Source organism: Lynx canadensis, chromosome A2, assembly GCF_007474595.2.
Source record: "Lynx canadensis isolate LIC74 chromosome A2, mLynCan4.pri.v2, whole genome shotgun sequence".
NCBI classification, from domain to species: Eukaryota; Metazoa; Chordata; class Mammalia; order Carnivora; family Felidae; genus Lynx; species Lynx canadensis.
Window position 1 is genome coordinate 455,955 of NC_044304.2, and position 14,641 is coordinate 470,595.

A 14,641-nucleotide genomic window follows, 5' to 3' on the forward strand; every position below is an offset into this window, starting at 1 on the left:
GACCTAGGCCAGTGCCAGTCCCCACTGAGCTGTGCCCATGGCTGAAACCTCTGTGCCACCCGAGGGAGGATGGCAAGGGGGTCTGCGCATGGCCCCTTGCTAAGTCATAACTTTGCCACTAACCCCGGCGACACGTCCTGGGCTAGGTCACATTCCCCGGAGAGGCTCAGAGGGCGATGGAAATGAGGTGTGGCTTCCAGTGCAGGAAGATGGGCATGGGCTGCGTCCTGTCCTGGGAGAGGGAGGCCCAGAACCTCCCGATTTGGGGAAGCCCAAGACTGGGGGTTTGGTCAGGGCCAGGACAGGTCTGGAAGCCTCCTCCAGAGCGGAGGAGGCCAGGCAGCACGGTCAGGGTCACACGGCTGGGCTCCCGGGCTCCTGCCTCCCGAGGTGAGGGTCCTGGGAAAGGGAAGGGCCAGGGGTGGGGGGCAGTCTGGACAGAGCTGGCAGTGAGTTTCCGGAGTCGGGATCAGGGGCCGCTAACCGGGCGAGTGAGACTCGGGCCTCCCGGGTAGAAGTCGCACGGGCACGGGGGCTGGGATCGCAAGATTAAGAGGCCCGGAGGAAGGGGGTTCGCCGCCCCGCTGGGGTCGCGGTCAGAGGTCGCAGACCTGGGTGGAGGGTCCGGCCGCTAGGGTCAAGGGTCAGGGGTCGGGACCTCGGTCACCTTGAGCAGCACGAAGAACTCGAAGAGTCGTCGGAAGGCGGGCGGGAAGAGCCGCGAGTAGGTGACAGCCATCTTGAAGAAGAGCGCGTGGAAAAGCCGGTCGCGCACGTTGATGAGAGGGTTGGGGTTGAGGTTGGGGGTGCGAGGCCCGCGCGCGGGGACCGGGCCGCCGCCGCCGTTGGGCCCGGGCCCCGGGGCCCCGGGCGCCGCGTGCTCCGACATGCCGCCCAGCGTCGCGCCCTAACGGCCCGCGGGTCCCCGAGGGCGTCTCCCGGCCGCCATCGGCCGTCCTCACCGCGGCCGCGCTGCTCACCGACGCCCGGCTGCTGCCGCCGCCGCCGCCATCTTCCGCCTCCGCGGCCTGCTGACGCCAGCGAGTCGCCGCGCCGGCAAGAGCGGCTTCCCTGCGCTCGCGGAGAACGCTGGGATGGCGGCGGCCCGCCCACTGCAGCCCCGCCCGCCCTCCTGGTCGCCGGGCCCGGAGCGCCAGGGCGGGGTGGTGTCTGGCCCAGGTGTTTTGCATATTATCCCCCACAAGCCTCAGCGGCTGCGAGGCGGAATTTGGACTATTAAATTCGTCAACATCTGAGGGTTTTAGCGTGATAACAGACACTCAAAGCACGCACGATGGTAGGAGATATTCATTTGCATGGCGCTCTAGAAAACTTGTTCAACGCAGCTATCTCAGTTTAGCCTAACTGTAAAATGATTTTGAATTTGGTCTTTAAATAGCTCCGTTGGGGCCCCGGTAATCGTGCTCGCTTCGGCAGCACATATACTAAAATTGGAACGATACAGAGAAGATTAGCATGGCCCCTGCGCAAGGATGACACGCAAATTCGTGAAGCGTTCCATATTTTGGTACCAAGCCCAGCTCCCCGCGGAGGTGGGCGACCGCTCGGATTTCCCCCTGATCCTGCGCCGCCCCTCCCCGCTCCCGTCCCCCAGGACGCGCTCACGCGGAGCTCCGTTCCAGCCCCTGACAGCTGTGCCCCTCGCAGGAAATACTATTTCTTCCTTCTGGGAGCCGGGTGTCTCGGGGCGGTCACCTCGCGCCGCCCAGACACCTGGCAGGCAGGTGTGCACCACACCCAGGAGATGGACGGACGGGTGGCGTTCTACTCCTCCGTGACCGGGAGACTGAAATCCTTCGCTTCCTGTTTCGTCGAGTGCCCTGCACAGGGCCTGGCTAACGGCTCAAGAAATGCACACTCTTGAAATTATTGGGTTCACCCTCAAGTCACCTGTTACTTGCAAAGGAGGGAAAAAAAATTTTCCCAGCGGAGAGGCAGGCAGATGTCCCTTTGACCTGGAGAGTAAATCCAGCCTGGCTGAGGGGAGGCTCTGTGAGTTTCTCACGTGTCCAGCAGAGGTCCCAGCCCACTGGGCTCCTGAGCATGTGAAATGTAGCAACTTGTTTTTATTAGTGTAATTTACATTGAAAAGGTCGCGTACAGTCTAGAGTTTACTGCCGTGTTCTAGAAACTCACCAAAGCCAGTGCAATTTCACCCAGCGTCCACACTGCATGGCTAGCCGCTGGACAGCCACCAGCATCCCTGGAAAGCCACGGTCGTGAAAATAAAAAGGAAGGAAGGAAGGAAGGGAGGGAGGGAGGGAGGAAGGAAGGAAGGAAGGAAGGAAGGAAGGAAGGAAGGAAGGAAGGAAGGAAGGAAGGAAGGGAAAAGAAAGAAGAAATGGCCAAGGAAAGTTCTAGGTCTAAACCCAAGGAGATAAGAGAAGGACCAAACACCACACCCATGCTTCTGGGCACAGCCGGGAAATTAGCAGACGGGCTGGATTTCCCAGGGTGCCGTGGGCATCACCGCTGCTCCTCTGGGTGTGCTGGTGGTATCGGGCAGGAGGCTGGGCTGGGGCAGGTTGGGAGTTAAATGGGGCTGCAGGGAGGAGGCTCCTGAGGAGCTGACCCTCAAGTAGGAGGGAGGGCAGTGAACGAGCCAGGTGACCAGAGCATCAGCGGAGAGCACAGCCAGGGCAAAGGCCCTGGGACAGGCCTGGGGCTGAACACGTGGGGGCCCAGAGAGGGCATGCCTGGTGGAGAGTTCACCCGGCAGGGGGTGGGGTCCTGGAGGACATCTTGGCTGAGGGGGCAGTGGGGAGCCATGGCAGATTTTGAGCAAGGGAGGCTCCTGACCTGAGTTAGCAGGTCCCCCCACTCCCTGCTTTGAGATGCTGCTGTTACTGCTACTGTTTTGTCACAGTATGTTCTGTCTGCATCCCGCCGGCCAGGACCGACACAGGCAACAAGACTGAAGTGATTGTTTGCCGAGAGCAAGGGGAGCCCACCCAGAAGGCGCCCACCGACCCCACAGAGGGGCCCGACCCGGGGTCCTGCCCTGACGCCCCGGGGTCCCACTCAGAGAGCTCAGGCACCGAGGGGATGGGGGGGCCCAAGAGGTGGCTGTGGGGAAAGGGCCCGGGGCCCCTGCCGCACCTGCAGCCCCCATGCCCGGCCACCGACACCCCAGGGCCCGAGCCCTCAGCCCAGAACCTGAAGGGGCCCCTGCAGCCCCAGGTCCTCCAGCTGTGGTCCCCGTCCCACCGGCATCACCGAGGTCCCACCCCAGAGTACCTGGAGCTCCCCTGCCCTGTGAGCCCTTCACTACTCATCCCCTGCATTCTCCCCAGGGGTGGGTCCTGGAAAACGAGGGAGTGCCAGGGAGTCAAGGGCAGAGGACAGCTGCAGGGGCCCCAGACCTCTTTGCCAGGTTCCTGATGGACGCCAACATTCCTAAGATACTGACTCGTGTTCACTCAACTACACTTATGTCAGGCTGGCTCCCTGTGGCTGCTCAGAAGCACGTACATGTTAACCTGTTGCACGCTGACAGCGAACCTGAGGGCAGTGAGGAGCTTTCCAGACGGGGACACGGACGCATGGAGAGGCCAGCTGTGATTGCCGCATAAAATCACGTGGCCAAGCGGGGAGTCGGGATTTGAACCCAGGCTCAAGGAATTATACAGAATTAAACAATTCCATAAACCTGAGGTGTTGAATTTTGGGGTGTCTGAGTCTGGATGTCTTGGGTTCCGGGAGGTTGAGTGCCTAGCACCCAGGTCAGCAAACTATCTTCTGCGAAGGGCCAGAAGCCAACGTTCTCAGCCTCGCGGCGGACAGAGCACTTCACTCACCGTGTGACACAACGGCAGCTGGAGACGAGTGGGCACAGCTGAGTGCCAATAAAACTTTTGTGCGACACACATTTTAAAATTATATGATTCCCACGTGTTGCAGAGTACTATTCCTTTCACCACTTAAAAATGTTGGAGGGGCACCTGGGGGGCTCAGTCGGTTAAGCATCCGACTTCAGCTCAGGTCGTGATCCCGCGGTCCGTGAGTTCCAGCCCCGCGTCGGGCTCTGGGCTGCCGGCTCGGAGGCCAGAGCCTGCTTCAGATTCTGTGTCTCCCTCTCTCTCTGCCCCTCCCCTGCTCACACTCTGTCTCTCTCCGTCTCAAAGATAAATAAACATTTTTAAAAAATGATGGTTAAGAATGTCAGAAAACATCGTTATCTCAAGGGCCAGACCAAAAAAATAAATACATAAATCTGGGATCTGGATTTGGCCCCCCGGGTCCAGAACAGCGCTGGCCGATAGAAATTTATAAGACCAACAGGACCCATGGTTTTAAATTCGAAGCCACATTAAAAGGACTAAAAGAGAACAGTGTTAGTAATACGTTTCACATAACTCGTTATCTTGAAAATATTACCATTTCAACATGCAACGTATGTGAAAAATTCCCGAGGTGTTAATTTACACCCTTTTCCAAATCCGGGCTGGGCTTCCCTTGCCCAGCACGCCTCACTTCCCACGCTGACATAGCGTGGAAACACTCACGTGTAGCTGGGGTGTGCAAAACTTACACCTAACAGCAAAGCGCGTATGTTCCCGGGTTGTTTCAAATCTCCTCACATGTTTTCCCCAAATGGAATTTACTTCTAAGTCAGGATGAATTAAAATCTAGCACGAAGCCTCTGCTCCCTGGCGGCCGGGGGATGGGGGGCCCTGCCTCGAGCGCTCACTCGCCCCGAGAACTTGCCCGAGCGGGCACGGCGTGGACGCAGGGCTGCACACACAGGCAAGCGTCCGGTCCATCTTGTCCGTCTCAGAGCCTCCCAGGGCAGGGTGGGGTCCCCAGAGTCACTGGAGGCTCCTGGACAAGCACCGGGGGGCTGGGCACGTTGCTGGCTGGCAGCCGCTGACCACCGCAGGCCGGGGCAGGGGCCCAGGGGAGCGGCTTGAGCCGCCTTCCCGCCGCCAGCCGCACAGGGCCCTGGGTCCCACGGATTCCCATGCCCCAGCAGGACCCGCAGGGGGGCCATCTGGCTGCCCCCCCAGGGCCCTGCCGCCCTCAGAGCGCCCCACCTCGATACCAACAATCCACATTACTCCCACACTCAGAGCTGCACCTTCCCGTTGTTGGCTCCCCGCCATGCACTGGTCCCCCCTTTCACAGATGGGGAAGCTGAGACCCAAAAGGGAAGGGACTCACCCGAGACCACCGGCTAGGACTTGAACCCTGAAGAAAGGACCTTCAGATGGAAGGAATCGGAAGGGTTGACAGATATCCAGGAAGTGGGGGCCAGGGAGGTGTGCTCCTCGGGGAAGGGGTAGGGGTGAGTCACCTCTGAGCCCTCACAGAGCCCAACCAGCTGCTTGCCACGTGTGCCAAACTCCTACTCATGCTTTTAAACCCCGTCTCCCACGTCCCCTTTTGCATGCAGCTTTCCTTGACACCTCTCGTGGGGCCTTGGCTTCCCTCCAGTTTCCTTCATCCCTCTTTCAGGCTTGTCTTTCTGTCCTGTACCTGCTCACAGGGGCAGGGGTGGGGTCTGGGCCTGCTCACAGGGGGCAGGGGTGGGGTCTGGGCGTGCCCAAGGGGGCAGGGGTGGGGTCTGGGCCTGCTCACAGGGGGCAGGGGTGGGGTCTGGGCCTGGCTCAGTCGTTCTAGGGACGGGCTGGACCAGAGCTAAGGTCTCCTGTGAGCCAGCATCTCCTAGCAAGGGACTGGCACAGAAGCCAGGCTGGGGAGCATTTGAGGAGTGAATAGTCGGGTGAGTGGATGAATGAGGGAGAGTGAGCTGCTGAGTAAGTGAACTCATTCATTCCGTCACCTATTTGTGAATTTATTGATCTATCGGTACAAGCGCACGCCGCCTGTCGAGAACCACGTGCGTGCCCGGCCTGGAGAACTTGGCAGCCTCAGCCGTACCCCACGACATGTCGACCTCTCGTCTCTGTCCCACTGTCTCCCCACTCCCTGTCATCCCTCGGTGGGACATTCGAGGCCCCTTGTCATTGCTCGCCTTCCCCGGCCCATCGGGTTGATCCCCACGTGCTTTCAAGCACTGACGGTCTCTGCAGGGCTTGGCACCTTTGGTTCTGCCGGGAACACTATCCCTTTTGGGCTGGCAAACTCCTACTCATCCATCAAAGCCCCAGCTGCAGCGGCCCCTCCTTGGAGGAGCCTGCCCTAGTCCCCTTGTCCACCACCCAGCTGTGGGAGTCCCAGGACCCGGATGGACCGGGAGGCGCCTCAGTGTGACAGAGAGGGGTCCTCGTCCGTCCTCCAAGGTGCCAGAGTCCCACCCAACAGTGCCCCCCCCCCCTTCGCGTCCTCGCGCAGAGGGGCAAACTTAGACGCAGGAAGGGTGCCGGCGCCGCCTGGGGTCTTCCAGCAGGGAGAGGGCAGGGGGGCCTCGTCTGGGCCGTCCGGAGCCCCTGCCCCTCCCCGCGTCCGCTTCCCGGCGGCTCGGACGGGACGAGGGGGCCCCTCCAGCCCCGGGGACGGGGCGCCCCGCCGGGGCGGGGGCGGGGCGGGGGTCGGGGGCGGCGAGGGGCTCAGGAAGTCGGGCCGCAGGAATCCGACGCGGCCCGGCCTTATAAGGACAAGCGCGCGGGGGCCAATCAGCGGCGGGGGCGTGGCGCCGGGCCCCGCGCGTCCCCCGCCGCCCCGCGGGCTCGTCCCGTCCCGTCCCGGCCCGGCCCGTCCCGCCGCCAGCCATGAGCTCCACGCAGTTCAACAAGGGGCCCTCGTACGGGCTCTCTGCCGAGGTCAAAAACCGGGTGAGTGAGGGCGCGCCCTCCGCGCCCGCCGGGCTCCCCAACGTGGGGCGGGCAGCGAGCGCCCAGACCCGGGAGGAGGGTGGCCCTCCGACCCCCTACCGCCCGGGGTCCCCGGGGGCACCCTCCCGAGCCCCCCTCCCGGCCCCAAGTGTGGGGGAGCCGTCTGGCATCCCCCCGCATCTAGGAGTGCTTGGGTCTAACCCCTTCCCCTAGCGCTCCCCCACCTGAACCCCTCCCTCACTCTCAGCCCCACGGCCCTTCCCGCGTTTCCAGGCCCGAGAATGCCCCGAGGGGACCCCAGCAGCCCCCTCCTCATTCCCCGGCCACACGGACTTCAGGCGGGGAAGGGGAAGGGAGCCGGGCCAGTCCGCTGTTGTTTTCCAAGGGTGTGGCCCCCCCTCAGGAATTTCCCCACCTCTAACACCTGGGGTGGGGGGGCAGGACCAAGGGGGAAGTTGGACCTGGTGGGGGGGGGGTGCCCCTGCTCAGCTGCTTCTTGCCGACTTCCCTTTGTCCCCATCTGGCAAAGTTAAGGTGGTGGCAAAGGCGTGTTCAGGATGCTGGGGGTCCTGAGACCCGGGATGGGGCCTGGGGGAGACACTGTTTGGGAAAGCACTTGTTGGCTGGCTCAGAGAGCAGCAGACACTTCCCGAGGGTCACACAGCGGGTCCAGCCTACGGAACGGAGAGCAGCGGGTGATCCCTGACCCAGGGAGATGGTCCTGGCCCGGGCCAGTCACTCTGGGCCCTTCCAGCAGGAGGGGAGCTTGTCCCTCCCACCGGGCACCTGGGAATGTGGCCCCACAGCCCGCAGCCCCCGGGAGCCTGCCTGGGCGTGTGGAAGGCATAGCCTTGCCAGCCAGGGACCGGCACCTGTCCCACTGGCAGCCCGGGGATCGCGGACAGGAGGGGGACCGCGAGGGCCTCCTGGGCTCCGAGGAGCTGGCCTCGGCCCCTCGGACAGAGGGAGGCTGAGCCTTGGGGAACTAAGGCGCAGTGAGCAGGCTAAGGCTCCCGAGCCTTCCTGAAACGCGTTCTCCACTCCAGCAATCGCTGGATGGGGTGACCGTTTACACCGCCCGTGCTGGTGCCGGTGAGTGGCCCACTCAGCCCCAAGGGAGGTTAAGAGCCGGGTCTGTGTGTGGGGCTCCCAAGAGATGTCACACGGCCTGCGAGCGGCAGAGTCAGGGCTGGAACCCAGACCTGCTGCACCCAGTGCCTGATGGCCACCCCCCTGCGTCTCCCGGGGCGGCAGGAAGTGGGTGAGGGCGTGGCGCCCGGCCCGTGCGCCCAGGCAGTTTCCGCAGACGGAAGGGGCAGGTGGAGACCTGCTGTGTCTGGGATGAGGTCAGAAGGCGCCCGGTGACCAGCGCTCGGCTTGCAGGTCTGGAGAATGGGCAGGGCAGTGACTAGCTTGCCAGGGTCACTGGGGCCGCACCGGAAGGGGAAACCAGCTTCCTGTGGCTTCAGATCCACACCGCGTCCACTTTACCGGCTACTTAAGAGGAGGTTAAGACCTCTGGACACCTCTGCCTGGCCCCCCGTGCCTCAGTTTACCCCTGGCTGGATGGCATGAAGGCAGGCTGATGTCCAGCGTCCCTCTGAGCAGTCACTCAATTTCCGGCCGGCTGGGGGGGTCTAGACCTCTGGGAACAGCTGGTCCCGATTTAGCAGGGAGGCAGCGGCTGCATTCCTGGCAGTTTGCGGTGAGGAGGAATGTGCTGAAGGCCGCTGTCCAGCGGGGGGAGGGGGGAGGCGGCGGCCGCGGGTGGGGCCGGCCGGGCGCCTCTGCCCAGGACCGCCGCCCCCAGGAGCCACCAGGGGCCAGCCTCGCAGGCACGCGCGGTGTCCGGACCAGCTGGCCTGTCTCAGGCTCAGCTTCTCCTTCTCAGGGCAGGGCCGCGGGGCTGTGGGAGCCAGGAGATGGGGGGGGGGGGGGGCCAGGAGGATCGGGTTAGCGGGCCAGCCTCCCCGCCTTTGTCTCTGCTGTGCTCTGGTCAGCTCAGCCCTGATCCCATGTCGTGAGGTTTCTATGCAGGAACCAAGAAGTGGGGCCCAGTTCAGGAGGCCCTGACGCAGACAATTCTGCACAGCTGGGGAAACTGAGGCACAGGGTGAGAACTGTGTCCATGCTCATAAGGGAGTTGGGAGCAGAGGTGAGAGTAGAAGTGGGGTCTGCAGAGGGTGGCTCTGGGGTCCTGGTCCCCCGGTAGGGGTGGGAGGACAGGAAGGGAGAGCGTCCAGGGCAGGGATCTGTGTGGGCAAATGTGTGCCGGCATCTCAGCAGCCGCCCTGGGGCTGTCTGTGTCTGCCCACACACTGGCTTGGGTCCCCTTGGGTCCCCCTGACTTGCTGTGGCTTCTCTGGGCCCCAGCTATCCTGGCTTTCTTGGCCTTGGGTGCCCCGAGGGAAACATGGTGTGTGTGTGTGTGTGTGTGTGTGTGTGTGTGTGTGTGTGTGTGAGAGAGAGAGAGAGAGAGAGAGAGAGAGAGACAGAGAGAGAGAGAGAGAGAGAGCGCTGGTGGGTAATGGGTGTGCGCTGATGGGAGACCGTGAACATTTTTGTCCATTTACCCAGGGTCTGTGGAGACAGCACTGAGCTGGGCAGCAGCGTTTGAGGGGTAGATCATAAGCAAGGAGGTATATCATATAAAGGTAAAAGCTAGAAGGAAAATAAGGCAGAGTGGGGCAAAGAAGGCATGAGGAGGGCTTTCCTAGCCAGGGTACTCAGGGAAACCCTCTCCAAGGAGGTAACCTTTAAGCTGGATCGGTGACTAGATTGAAGGGAGGGACCCAGCCATGCAAACATCTGAGCCAAAAGTGACAGCTTGTGCAAGGGTCCTGAGGCAGTAAGTGGTATGGTCAGTGTAAGGAGCAGAGAAAGTTTTAGTGGTTCCTCAGTAAGTTTAACCTAGGGTTACCATGTGACCCGGCAATTTCAGTCCTAGAGACACATCCAAAAGAATCGTATGTGAATATTCATGGCAGTGTCCTTCACTGTAGTCAAAGGTGGAAGCAACCCAAATGTCCGTCCATGGATGATGAATGGGTAAATACAACGGGTCCATCCACACACTGAAACGTTACTCAGCGTAAACAGGAGTGAGGCGCCCACACCCACCGCCCTGCGGGCGGACCCTGAACACACGACGCTCAGGGAGGGAACCCGACACGAGAGGCCACACGGGGTGTGAGTCCGCGTGTGTGAAATGTCCAGAACAGGCTCGTCCACGGGCAGGAAGGGGCTCGTGGGGGCCAGGGGGTGGGGGGGGGTGACTGCTATTGGGGACAGGGTTTCTTTTGGAGACATGGAATGTTCTGGAATTAGACTATGGCGGTGGTTGCGCAATGTTGTATGTTAAAAACTACTGATGGTTTACTGTTTTTTTTCGAGAGCATGCTCACGAGCCAGGGAGAAAGAGAGACAATGTTAAGCAGGCTCCACACTCAGCGCAGAGGCTAATTCAGGGCTTGATCTCACGACCCCGGGATCATGACCTGAGCTGAAATCAAGAGTTGGATGCTCAACCGAGCCACCCAGGCGTCCCTGAGCCGTTCACTTAAACACGGTTAAGATGATAAATGTTATGTTATTGTTATCTCACCACAATTTAAAAACCGCAACAGAGGGGCGTCTGGCCGGCTCAGTCAGTAGAGCATGTGACTCTTGACCTTGGGGTCGTGAGTTCCAGCCCACGTTGGGTGTAGAGATTACTTGCAAAAAAGGTTTTTTTTAATAAATAAAATAGGGGCGCCTGGGTGGCTCAGTCAGGTAAGCGGCGGACTTGGGCTCAGGTTATGATCTCATGGACTGTGGGTTCGAGCCCCGCGTTGGGCTCTGTGCTGACAGCTCGGAGCCTGGAGCTGCTTCGGATTCTGTGTGTGTGTGTGTGTGTGTGTGTGTGTGTGTGTCTCTCTCTCTCTCTCTCTCTCTCTCAAAAATAAGCATTAAAACAATAAATAGACAGACAACAGACAAGAGCGGGGTTCTCCAGTGCGGGGAGAGCAGGGCGCCGCCAGGGCGTGGGGGCGGGACCAGAAGGAGCCGAGAGCAGGTGTTTGTCGCCAGAGGTGGGGGCGTGTCTGAGCCTGCGAAGGGGGAGCGGCCCCGCCCTCCCGGAGCTCCCCAGCTGACCGCACCCCGTGTCCTCTGCTCACCCAGCTCCTGTCCAAATATGACCCCCAGAAGGAGGCCGAGCTCCGTAGCTGGATCGAGGGACTCACCGGCCTCTCGATTGGGCCCGACTTCCAGAAGGGTCTCAAGGACGGCGTTGTCTTGTGCACGTGAGTGCGGTGTGGGCAGGTGCCGGTGTGCGCTTCGAGGTCACACGGTCCCAGGGCTGGCTTTCCCCGCAGCGCAGCGGGTCTCGGGTCCCGCTTGTCTTTCGCCTTCTCGCGTGGCCGCTTCGGGGCGGCTCTCTGGCGGCCAACGTTCTCACCTCACACCCGCCCTCTGGTGGGAGCCTCCGCGTTCCTGGGCCCTTCCTCCCTGCGTCCTGCTCGGGTGGCTTCGGACATCCCTGGGCGTGCAGGTCCGCAGACTCGCCCCCCACGACAGTGGTTGCCACACTCTGGCCCTCTGCTCCCTTGCGGGTGAAGATTACATCGCAGGCGGGGAAACTGAGGGAGGCCTGGAGTGAGGTTGCTTGGGAAGGCAAGAGTGTGGCAAGAGTACAATTCGTTTCTCGGGTCTCTGAGGCTCCCCTGCGCTAACGGAGGGTCCTGTCCCCCCTCCCCAGACTCATGAATAAGCTTCAGCCGGGCTCTGTGCCCAAGATCAACCGCTCCATGCAGAACTGGCACCAGGTGAGGCGCCCGCGGGCGGCAGGAGGGGGCAGCTGACCCACCACGTGTGGCGGGCGGGTGGGCGGGCCGGGTGGCCTCACGCTCCTTCTCCCGCCTCCTCCCAGCTGGAAAACCTCTCGAACTTCATCAAGGCCATGGTCAGCTACGGCATGAACCCTGTGGACCTGTTCGAGGCCAACGACCTGTTCGAGAGCGGGAACATGACCCAGGTGCAGGTGTCCCTTCTGGCCCTGGCCGGGAAGGTGAGGCCCAGAGACGGCACCAGGCACCTCGGACTGCGTGCTGGACAAGGCAGGCACGGTCCACCCAGTCGTGGACTCACGGTCTCAAGGGAGGAGACGAGGAACAAATCTTTTACTTAAAAAATAAAAAACCAAGCTTTATATTTGAGAGCAGTTTTAGGTTCGCAGCAAAGTTGAGAGGAAGGTGCTGAGATTTGCCGCGTGCCTCCCGGCCCCGCGCGCACGGCTGCCCCATTGGGTGGCACTGTGTCCCTCAGGGGACATTTGTCACAATCCGTGAAGCTCCGTGGACACACCATTGTCAGCCAGAGTTCATCCCCGAGTCACTCTGGATAGATTAGAAATACGTTACATGTTGTGGGAAACACCCTGAACACAGGAGGATGCGGCCAGTGTGTGGGGTCTAGTGACCAGGGAGGAGCGAGGGGCAGGTGTCCCTGCCCGGCGAGCTGCTGGCGGGTCGGGTAGGAGGGGTTGGCAGTGAGGATGCCCCCCCGCCCCCCGAGTCCTTGTCCTGAGCTGTCAGACCGCTGGTGGCTGAGGCGCTGGGTGGCTGGTGGGTGGGGCGGGTGGGAGCCCGTCCCCCTGCCTCCCCCAGAGTTGCACAGTCTGGGCCCGGTGCAAGGGTCTCTGCTGCCCCCCACCCTTTTGATGCTCCCAACACCCCTCTCCTCCAGGCCAAGACGAAGGGGCTGCAGAGCGGAGTGGACATTGGCGTCAAATACTCAGAGAAACAGGAGCGCAACTTTGACGACGCCACCATGAAGGCGGGCCAGTGCGTCATTGGGCTCCAGGTGGGCTCCCGGTGCCTCTGACCCTGGCCCGCCCCGGTGGGGTGGGGGCTTCTAATGTGACCTGGGCCCGATGAGCCCCGTGTCCCCTCAAGTTCAGGGCGGGGTCTAGAGGCCTGGCGGGGGCACCTGACCTCTCCTGCCCGCCTCCCTGCAGATGGGCACAAACAAGTGTGCCAGCCAGTCGGGCATGACAGCTTATGGGACGAGAAGGCATCTGTATGACCCGAAGAACCACATCCTGCCACCCATGGACCACTCAACCATCAGCCTCCAGATGGGCACAAACAAGTGTGCCAGCCAGGTGGGGCTCCCCGGGCCCCACCTCCCTGCGTGCTCTTATCCTTGTCCCCACGCGTGCCTGTCACTGAGAGTCCTGCTCTGGAGTTCCCTCCGACCTCTCTGCCAGCTTGCTGTGTGTCCCGGGGAAGTTACTAGCCGGCCCTGTGCCTCACCCGCCCCCCCCCCCAGGATTGCCCAGGGGCTCCGTGCAACCCTGGTATCTTCGGGTCTGCCGATTCTCACTTTCCTGCCACCTGGCATGTGCCAGTACGATGGTCTTGGAAGTCTTGGGTTCTTGGGACGCCTCGGCCCTCACCTGGGGAGCTCCCTGGCCGGCAGGGAGAGCCAGGCCCATACAGTTGGCACAGAGGGCGAGAGAGGGTGTCCAGGCAGGGCTGGGGGGGACCCACGGGAGCCTGCGCTACGTTCAGACCCAGACCAGACCCAGACGGAGTTGGTGCGGGGGTCAGGGGTGGGTGTGGCCTCGTTGGCCCTCCTCCGCCGCCCTCAAGCTGTCTCTCCTCCTGTGCAGGTGGGCATGACGGCCCCCGGGACCCGGCGGCACATCTACGACACCAAGCTGGGGACCGACAAGTGTGACAACTCGTCCCTGTCCCTGCAGATGGGCTACACTCAGGGCGCCAACCAGAGCGGCCAGGTGTTCGGCCTGGGCCGGCAGATCTATGACGCCAAGTACTGCCCGCAGGGCCCCGCGGCCGATGGGGGTGCGGTGGCTGCAGGCGACGGCCCAGCGGAGGCCCCGGAATACGCCCCCTACCGCCAGGAGGAGGCGGGCCACTGAGCCGCCGGAGCGGGGCGCCTCCCCACATCACCCTGTCTGCTTCTCGCGTTTTTCTGTTTTCGTCTTGTGTTTCTGCTTGTCTGTGGGGAAGGGGCGGAGGTAGATCGGGGGGCGGGGCGTCCGCCGGAGCACCTCCCGCCAGCGAGTTTCCCAGCAGGCTTTGGGCTGGCCTGGGGGGTGGAGGTGTTGGGGGAAGAAACCTGGGCAGGGAGGGGCCCTGCCCCGTATGGTTTCCGGTCGCCTTTCCCTCTCTTCCCTTTTCTCTGCCGATCAGTTTGTGGTTTCTGTGCCCACAGAAGCTTCGGGCAGTTTTAATGAAAGAAAAATAATATTTTTTGCAGGGGAGTGGGGGGCGGGGTTTGGAGATGGTGGAAGGGGATGCCGAGAAGGAAGCAGGTCCCCTGGGAGAGGGCAGGGCCACAGTCCCCAAGTATTTTAGGTCTTGTGAGGACCTAGCAGTCTCAGACAGTCACCCGTAGTCCACCCCCCCCCCCCAGGGCCTAGCGGAGAAACTGAGGCCCAGGCGGGACAACAGAGTTCTGCCCGGTTGACACAAAGCCAGGCCCGCCCCCCACCCTTCCCCTACTTGTCCCCATTCCTCTGCCAAGTACTGCACAGGGATCCCCACCCGGAGGTCCTCCCTGGGGACTGGCCCCCATCCAGGAGCCCTGGGACCAAGAGATAATGTGAAATGTCAACTGTGGACCAAAGGCAATAAAAACCTCTTTTTAGGAAGAAACTACTGGGAGAGTTGGGAGTCTGCGGCAACCTGGGGGTGGGGGTGTGGCGGGGGGCCCTGGGGGTGGGCACTGGACCAGCATCTAAGGAGGTCCTCAGGGCTGCGCTCAGGGCGCAGGTGAGTGTGGGTTGAAAAAGTGTTTGCGGGTCAGGACCTGCGTGGGGGAAAGAGGCGGGCCTGCCTGCTGGCTAGAAAGGTGAGCCCTGCAACCCCCTGTCCCAGCCC

At 62.0% G+C, this 14,641-nt stretch overlaps 1 protein-coding gene and 1 non-coding gene across 3 annotated transcripts; both read left to right on the forward strand.

Annotated features, from left to right (window-relative positions):
- Positions 1-1,421: 1,421 nt before the first annotated feature.
- On the forward strand, positions 1,422-1,528 carry LOC115509566. Its single transcript, XR_003967430.1, has one exon. It is a non-coding gene; the product is annotated as a U6 spliceosomal RNA (small nuclear RNA).
- A 5,118-nt stretch (positions 1,529-6,646) lies between these two features.
- On the forward strand, positions 6,647-14,416 carry CNN2 (calponin 2). Of its 2 annotated transcripts, none has more exons than XM_030336295.1 (7): positions 6,647-6,755; positions 10,917-11,038; positions 11,494-11,560; positions 11,665-11,802; positions 12,480-12,596; positions 12,751-12,897; positions 13,408-14,416. In XM_030336295.1, exons 1-7 carry the CDS (start codon positions 6,693-6,695, stop codon positions 13,675-13,677), a joined length of 924 nt encoding a protein of 307 aa, XP_030192155.1. In that variant the 5' UTR covers positions 6,647-6,692; the 3' UTR covers positions 13,678-14,416. The 2 variants fall into 2 exon arrangements, with proteins under 2 accessions (XP_030192155.1, XP_030192163.1); XM_030336303.1 differs by having other exon boundaries at positions 12,871-12,897.
- Positions 14,417-14,641: the final 225 nt, after the last annotated feature.